Source organism: Carassius auratus, unplaced genomic scaffold (assembly GCF_003368295.1).
Source record: "Carassius auratus strain Wakin unplaced genomic scaffold, ASM336829v1 scaf_tig00215017, whole genome shotgun sequence".
In the NCBI taxonomy this organism is placed as follows: Eukaryota; Metazoa; Chordata; class Actinopteri; order Cypriniformes; family Cyprinidae; genus Carassius; species Carassius auratus.
Window position 1 is genome coordinate 39,556 of NW_020527905.1, and position 9,024 is coordinate 48,579.

Sequence of the window (9,024 nt, forward strand, 5' to 3'; positions counted from 1 at the left end):
AATCATTTAGCAGTTGTCTGCTTTTCATAAAATAAAAAGTCTTGATCTCGAATAATTACGATATTATGAAGTGGTTATAAGACATTAAACCTAAGGTTAAAATATTCAAAACAATGTCAAAATATAAGACTATGGGACCCATAAAGCATTGTAGCTTGTATATAATGTGTTCATTGTGTGTTATAAATCATTACGCTTTTAAAAGGCATAAACAAAAATTTTTAGGTATTGTAATGTATTATAACTGCAGTTAAGACTCATGAGATGATGAAACGATTATAATGGTTTTTATAAGGGATTATTCATGCCATTACAAATATGCTTATAATGCATTAAAAATAGGGCTTCGATATTTTGTTTAATGTTTAGGCTTACATTTGTGTGAGTTGCTGAGCATTTTCAAACTTAAAATAAATAGCTGTAAACTGACATACAACACCCGAAAAAAGTCTAGCAGGATATTTTCAGTAAGCCACAGTATATTCATATCATGATCACAAATCGTGCATCTGTTATACATTCAATCATGAGTGTGTTGAAAATTCACACACCCACTGCGTGTTTTATTTACAGTAATTACATCATTGTGAACCACATGAACTTTGTATAGTCCAAGTTTACTTTAAAGCAACCACTCACTCAAAAACTAAAAACTGGGTCATCATTTACTCACCCTCATCTCATTTCAATCCTCTGTTCTGCAAAACACACACAAAAAAAATCTATTCTGAAGAACATCCAAACAACAACTTCAAAATATCTTCTTTAGAAGAATGAAAGTCATACAGGTGGCAGACGTGAGTGTGAGTAAATGATGACAGGATTTCAATTTCTGAAGCGAAGTATCACTTTAACTCATCCGGGATAAGGCAAAAGCATTCAGTCCCTTAAACTACTCTTCCAGACCACGATGTAGACTATGAAGGGTATGAGGAGGATAGGCAGCAGTGTGGATATGAGCACGACTCCAGCCGGGGCGTCGGGTAAATCTTCTTCATTGTTACAAGAACTGAAGTACTGCTGGTGTATCCTCACGAACAGCTCCTCCATCACGTGATTAGGGTAGAAGCAGCCTAGCTCAAAGCATACGTTCTCAATACACTCAGTTAACATGTTGTAGTTTCTGGACATAGGAGAAAAAAAGAGAGAGAGAGAGACACAAAGTGAGCGTGTGACAGAAAGAAATGTGTAATCACAAAGGTTTACTAAAATGTACAATATGAAGGAGTTGGAAATGAATGTGTTAAACTGATCAGAAGTGACTTTGTTACAAAAAAAACTGTTCTTTTGAACTTTCTATTCATTACAGAATTCTAATGTAAAATGTATCACAGTTTCCACAAAGAAAAAATAATATTTAAATGAGCAGCAAATCATCATATTAGAATGATTTCTCAAGGATTATGTGACAATGTAGACTGGAATAATGATGCTGAAAATTCAGCTGTGCATCACAGGAATAAATTACATTTTAATATATATTACAATAGAAAACAGTTTTAAAGTGCAGTAAACACATTACAATTACTGTATTTCTGATTAAATAAATGCATAGTTGAAGAGCATACAATACTTCTTTCAAAAACGTTAACAATATACTGACCTCTTTTGAAATATATGCGGTGCTACTGTTTATAATGATACTGTCCTAAAGTCAGTTGTGTGACAGAAAACAGTAGCAAAAAAACCCCTAACTCTGGTTGACAACAATGACATGATTTCTTATCTGTTTTTATAGAAAATGGAAATGTCTCTCATTGTTCAATGGAACAGGAAGCCTCGGTGTCCCTTAACTAGCCAGCAATCAGTCTTCAAGCAATACCCCACTTCTTTACCACACATCCTTCAATTGTTCTATGACCATTTCCTTTCTTTGTGCATATACCATGTAGGTAAGCAAGCTTGTATGTACGAAAAGACATAGAAACTCTTAGTTTTAGAATGTGATGCACATGCATATAATTGTTTTCATGCAAACATTTATGTATACTTAAAAATTCAACCTCAAGACATATGAACAGAGCATTGTTTGGGCCCAAAATGTGATTAACACAGACATGATACTTCACAGACATGAAGTTTCTCCTTTTAAGTAAAGTCACATGTGAAGAAGGAGTTTTGGCTTACCTTATCACCATCTCCATATTACACCAATTGTCCTTGCCCAGTTCACTCATGCTGACATTGAAAATCTCCCAGCACAGTCCACCATAATAATTCAAAACCTCTTCATGACAGTAACTGTAGCGTATTGGAGAATCTTGATTCTGAAATTTCTCTGAGTCACAAGAGATTTGTTTATTAATTGATACTGACACCAATGATCTAGTGAAGTCTAATACTGAAACATCCAGAGTCACAGAAATCTCTTACCATTGTCCTCATACGTGACATTGTGTCTCTCTGAAACAGTGAAAATATCATTATGAATGTCAGCAGAGTGTGCGATGAAATCATGCAAGCATAAATAATGCAGCCATTATTTACATGTGCTAAAAGATTTGTCCAGTTTTTGCTGTACACTTTCATTTTTGACTCTTATCCTCTCATCTAGAGAAAAAATACCATTACGAAATGAGTAAATGACGTTTTAGCATTCCTATTATCAATGCAATTCAATATAGGGTGAATAGACACTTTGTGAAATGTTATCATAGTTTTTTTTTTTTTTAAATATGAAAAAATATATATTTTAAATATATAGAAAAAAATGCATAAAAAAACTGCAGTGTCCCTGTTTAACTGTATAAACCTTCACCTTTGTGAATGAAAGAGTTTTGATATAAACTTAAGTGTATTAACATCAAAGTTGTTTGAGATTATTTTTAGTGTGTCTAGAGAGAAAAAATGATTTCTTATGGATGTCAGTTGTCTTTCATTCAAATTGCAATCATATATATACCCAGACAATGTTATTGCTCAGAGGTTTCTCTTTCATAGCTCATGAGACTTCATTGAAGTTTAATCTTTGACTCATCCCAAACTTTCTTAACTCAAAAAAAGACACAAACGAGACAATGATGACATGCAGCAAGAATGAACATGGACATCGTAGATGAGAAATATTTGAGTTCATATCGAAATATCTCACGTTTGACTGCAGACTTTGGCATCTTGGCAAATCTGAGAACAATTTGAAACAATTTGAGATTGCGATTGAGATTTGGGGAAAACCATTTATTTCATGAAAAAAAGGTAATCTTTCTCTCACAATTCTGACTTTTGTTCTGATTTAAAGGTTCACCCACAAATGAAAATTCTGTCATTATTTACCCTCATGTTGTTCCAAACCTATATGAATTAATTTCTTCTGGTGAACACAAAAAAAAACAAAAAGTTGCTGATAGCCTTTGAAGTATACCATTGAAGTCAATGGCTGCCAGCAACAGTTTGGTTACAAACATTAATTTTTGTGTGAACTATCCCTTTATTATCTCATAATTCTTACCTTTTACCTCACAATTCAGACTTTTTGTAAATTACGACATATAAACTCATAATTGTACGATTTAAAAGTCACAATTACTTTTTTTTTTTTGCATTTTATGGTGAAAACAGACTTCCATTGGGATTGCTTTAGCTTTCTCAGAAGAATGTGTTTAAAGCAGGTGATTTTGGAAAATTTCAATTTTCTCTCTCTGTTGATGTCTAAAAGAAATAACTATGATTTTTAAAGAGTATTTTTTCTTTTTAAGAGATAATTTAGTAGTTTGTTGCTTACCTTCATGTACTATTCTGTTATCTTGCATCGTTTGACCTGAAAGAAACACACTTTTTAATGATCATCCATGTTGCTCCCAGACGTGCTACAACTTCTTATAATAAATCTATTCTATTGTAAACCAGATGGAAGCTTAGTGCAACAATAGTAATGTTGATGATTCATAGAAAAGCTTGTAATGTGATTTCATGTCTCCTAGATAATATCCATAAACAATAGTAACGGCATTGCTGATGTTCACACAGATATGCTTTATCTTAGATCTTAAACTAAAGATCTCCTACCACAGATCATAGATGGATCCAGCAAAAGCAAAAGTAATCCAGAGAGATGAAGCATTGTGAAATTATGAATGTTAACTACATAGAGTGAGTGAGGGAGCTATTGGGTGAATAAATGGACGTGGGTTAGCTGTGGCTGGAGCATTTAAGGGGAGAAACAAAAGAGGGGAGGAACGGAGGAACACAGGGAGACTGCAATTCTGTGTGTGTGTGTGTGTGTGTGTGTGGCTAAAGAAAACATCCCACCCATTCCCATCCATTGGGAGTTCGTGGATAGTTTGGGATGAGAGATTTCTTTGGAGCTGCAGTTAGTGGAAATAGGAGTGCAGCTTTGTGTTTGCACATTGGAGCCAGAGCTATTGACTTCCTGCCCTGATGATAAGTCTCTGCGCAGGGCGTTTTCTCAGTGGACACTGGGAATTATACAACTCAACTACAGGATTACATGATTCCTATGATAACTTCCAAATGGCTTTTCAACATCCGGTAAGTGTGCTTTATTATCAGATATGTTTTCATAAACATACATTACATTAACATTGGTCCAGTAAAAAAACAAACTAACAGCCAAAAATACCATTTCACATATTTTTTGGACTGTGAATGATTCAGACGAGTCTGCAATTTTGTGTCATGTACTTCATAAGATTCCATGTATTTCATTTTTTAGCCTTTGACAAGCTACAATAAAGATTTCCAGGATATTTATTTATTTTTTACCTGACTTTTTAGTGTTTTTCAAAGTTTTTTTGGCAAATTGGATGAAAACCAAGGGTTGTTAAAATTTTTGTGCAGCCTCCAAAACACATCTATGTGTTGAAACTTTGCATGAACACCCTAAATGAAAAAAAGGTCACAAAAGTTTAGGAGTAAAAACATTGTTTAACAATTTTTAAGCAATTGAAAAATTTGTTGTGAGAACTTAGTAAAACTGTTGACGTGGTAAACATGTCTATTTCCGATGTTGACTAACCTGTGTTTTAAGTTCTGTATTGTGGTTTCGGAGACACATTTCATTTCCGCTCCTACTGTGTTAAGAAAGACGACAACCAATAAACTATTATTATTTACTTTTTCATTTTCCTTTCAGTAAATCATAAATCGATAATTTGACTGTAAAACACGTCTTCATTTCACTCTTTAAAATAAAGCTTTCAAAAAGGGGTTTTTGGAGTGATGCCAGAGAAGAAGAATTTTTGTTTTCCTTCCAGCGAACCTGAATTTTTCTTGTTGTAAAGAACATTTAAATAATAGAAAGGATTGTTTTCCACTATAAAGAACCTTTTGTGGAATAAAAATGTTCTTGATGTTCAAGGTTCCTAATGGAACCAATAATTACAAAAAAGAACCTTTAAGAATGTTGTATTGAAAAATAAATAAAATCTCTTTATGGCCACTCTTTGAGTCGTAAATCATTTATTTCACTAAAATGCCATTTTACCACAATTTCATTCTAAGTGACTTCTTGTGGTTTGCAGGTATGAATCGAACTGTAGAGTTTTGCCGCTTTCTTTGAAAACACTTTCCTTCCAGACTGACACCTTTTATAGTTTCTATGTTTCTATCTTTATAGCGTGATCTTGCAAAATTTCCACAACGAGTGCCAGTTAGTCCCTTGCAGATCGCATTAAAAAAATTACATAATTTGTTTATTTTGCTCTCTTATGTTCAACCCTGTTCACAATTACGTGATGTATAATCTGGTGTACATACATTATTCTGAAATAAATAAAGCTTTCTGTCTTAGTGCAATCAACATTATAGTGACATGAATGTTTACAAAGATCAGGGTGATCCAACATTATAATCAAGGTGAGTAAATAAACTTCACAAAGTGAATTATACAACACAAAATTTTTTACAGAAACTCAATTTCAATTAAAGCACACTGCATGTTTTTATACATGTAAACAGCTAAAGATGTCTAACCCTCATAACGAATGTGTGTAAACTTGTTTTGTCAGTGTCTTTGCACCTTGGTCCATCAGAAATGACATTTAATTCTTACTGTGTATGTGGAAGAATGACAGTACAGTAAAGTTGAAGCTGAAATGCACATGGCGTGCATTTATGAGCAAAATGTTGCACAAGACGAAAAATTTGATAATCTTATACAATTGTTGGCTATGTTCATTTTTTAGGTCTTCCTGTAGATAGATTTCGAATGAAAAAATGCAATATGTTTGCGAAAGAGCTTTGCTGTAATCACTTCTGTTAAACTATGTCTCAAATTCAGATAATATTAGGTAATAAAACAAAACAGCTGAAACTCCATGAAGCCACAGCACACACAGCAGGATTTAGTAATTTTTTGGCATAAATATGAATGTTTCTGCTGACCATTTTACAGCTTTCATGCTTTAAGCAGTACAACGGTCAGCTCAGTTCATACGTGATGTAATGCAAGAAACTATAAATTCAAGAAGACGCAATAGTATTTCAAAATTTTCATCGCCAACTCAGCAGCAAAACATTGTTTTTTTAGTGTTAATGCTTTTCTGCACCGACTGAAATATGTACCATAAGGGGATCTCCAAACCCAGACGTCAATATTTAATCATACAACTTGCGGCTGATTTGCGTGAGGTTGCATGCTATCTGCGGAGAACATGTACAAGAGATAGACATGCAACGAAACCTGACACACTTTGTCTAAAAAAGGTCATTTACTGTCAACAGATCAACAGAACCTTTATAGCCTACTTTTTTATATATAAAACCAAATAACTGAAAGTACTCTTGTAATTAATATATTTATAGAAATACTCAGAATAAAGATTACTTTAAACAAATTAGCGTGACTGCTGATCGTTTTTAAGTCTAAAAACTCATTATATCATTATATCCAAAAGTATGGGGTTTAAAACTCTGAGATTACAATGAAAGTTTCTTTTTTCTTTTTTTGTATTTAAACCATAAATAAACACAAACAAAAATAAGCTATAAAATAGAAAACCAAAGGAATTTATGGACATTTAAGCAATTAACATTTTACTCATCTATGGTTGTTGATAACAGAATTTTTAAGGAAAAACATTTGTGCTCATTTTTTTTTTCAAAATAGAAGCACACTAAAAACCTGTTTTCGAAATATTTTCACATTTCACAAATAATTACAAATAAATGACGATTAACCAAATGTGAAATTTGGACCCACTTAATATTAAGTGGCCTTAACTACTATGTACTTACATTTTAATTAATGATTAGTACAATGTACTTATTGGTGTACATACATGTTTTTACATTGTACTTATATTTAAAAAAAAAACTACATGTAATTGCATGTGTATTTAATTTCTGTAATTACATTTATAATTACACTATTGACCCATACTTTACACCTTAACCCACCCTTAAACTTACCCATACTTCCAACCCTCTCCCTAACCTTACCCCTATCCCACCTCAATAGCAGCAAAAGTGTTTTACAATACAATATGAACACATAAGTACATTGTACTTATTTTTTTATGTAAGTACATAGTAGTTAAGGCCACCTAATATAAAGTGGGACCTGAAATTTAGAAAGTAGAAAGACTTAAATAGTAATTTCTTGTAAAACTTAATCCAATAATGTTAATTTTCCTACTTCAGAAATAAAATAAGTGTAGAAAAATTTTCACTCACAAATTATTAGTAAATTTCACAAATACTAACAAAGAATTGGCAAATTTAAAATATGCAATTTTTAAAATAGAAAAACTAAAATATAATTTTCTTGTTAAATGTACTCTAATAATCTATGTTTCATTTAATTGTTTAAGAACTTTAATAAACTAGTTTTGTTAAATGTAAAAATACGTCTATATACATATTGTTTTTATTATTTCACAGTCAGTTGTGAAGATGGACAGCTGTGGAGATTCTATCACTGCTGTAAACTGTGATTTCTGGCATGAAGCTAACAACACTCCAGGCACAGTGTCAAATAAAAAAAAACAGGACTCATTTCTGCAAATAACTCACAGGAAATGGGCTTTAGCTAGTTTGGCAGTGCTGCCACTACCAAACATCTGTCACATCCTGTCACATATTACCCAAAATGCTGCCCTACTGATTAATATCTTTATTTTGAGCACAGTTATCTAAATGGCACCCAGTACTCTGAGAAAACAGTGCCGTGTGTGCACGTCTGCTATCAGTCAGCGGCCCGTATGTGAGAAAAATACTCTTTCTGTTGGCAAATACAAGATAAAATAGAAAAAAAGTGGAAAAGAAAAAGCATAAACTGAACAAACATAGCATGAGGAAAAGTGCTGATCTGAAAACATGGCATCTTTCTACAGCATGGTGTGAAATTAACACCCACCACCAGTCAAATGTGAGCATGCTGCGGGTAATTTTGCTTATTTGTGTATTTTCAGTAACCTGTAAGACGTCTCATACTGACAAAAATGAAAATCCTCATAGGCAAATGTTTGCATGTGCTTTTAGAGTTAAATTCATCTGCTAAATAAATGTCTTGAGTGAACTTAAAATTATGCCTTCGTTGATCACCGATTTATTATTTCAGAAAGTTTTCTTCAGTTATGTGGACTTGAGCATGTGCCTGTAATGTATTAGTGTGTATGTACAGATTCTTGAATTTCTATTGTATTGCAATGACTTGTTTCCAGGATGTGACAATAAAGCTAATCGAACTGAAATGTATTGATATGTATTAAACATTGATCACATAAACACTCACATGAAATAAAACTCTTAAAATGTCTTTAAGAGCCATACTTAGTCCTCAACACTTGTGAAGCCCGATGAGGCTAACAGTCATCTAATCTGCAACTCTGACAGAGGAACAAACCCAACCTGACATCACAGACAACAGCTTACTAAACATGAAAAAATTTAATAAAATCTGCCATTACGGTGTACACACAACTGGAAAATTATCAACTATGTTAAAGGGACAGTAACCCAAAAACATGCAAAAAAAACTTTCATTATTTACTCACCCTCAAGTTATTGCACACTTGCATGAATTTCTTTCTTCTGTTGAACATAAAAGAAGATATTCTGAAGAAT

General features: G+C 32.9%; 1 protein-coding gene across 3 annotated transcripts; it reads right to left on the bottom strand.

Moving 5' to 3' along the window:
• Positions 1–273: 273 nt before the first annotated feature.
• On the bottom strand, positions 274–4,205 carry LOC113093404 (receptor activity-modifying protein 1-like). 3 transcript variants are annotated; one of them, XM_026259193.1, is made up of 6 exons: positions 4,006–4,107; positions 3,722–3,757; positions 3,092–3,123; positions 2,374–2,403; positions 2,128–2,278; positions 274–1,123 (listed from the first exon to the last, which is right to left on the bottom strand). In XM_026259193.1, exons 3-6 carry the CDS (start codon positions 3,111–3,113, stop codon positions 880–882), a joined length of 447 nt encoding a protein of 148 aa, XP_026114978.1. In that variant the 5' UTR covers positions 3,114–3,123; positions 3,722–3,757; positions 4,006–4,107; the 3' UTR covers positions 274–879. The 3 variants fall into 3 exon arrangements, with proteins under 3 accessions (XP_026114978.1, XP_026114977.1, XP_026114979.1); XM_026259192.1 differs by lacking the exon at positions 3,092–3,123 and having other exon boundaries at positions 4,006–4,205; XM_026259194.1 differs by lacking the exons at positions 3,722–3,757; positions 4,006–4,107 and having other exon boundaries at positions 3,092–3,439.
• Positions 4,206–9,024: the final 4,819 nt, after the last annotated feature.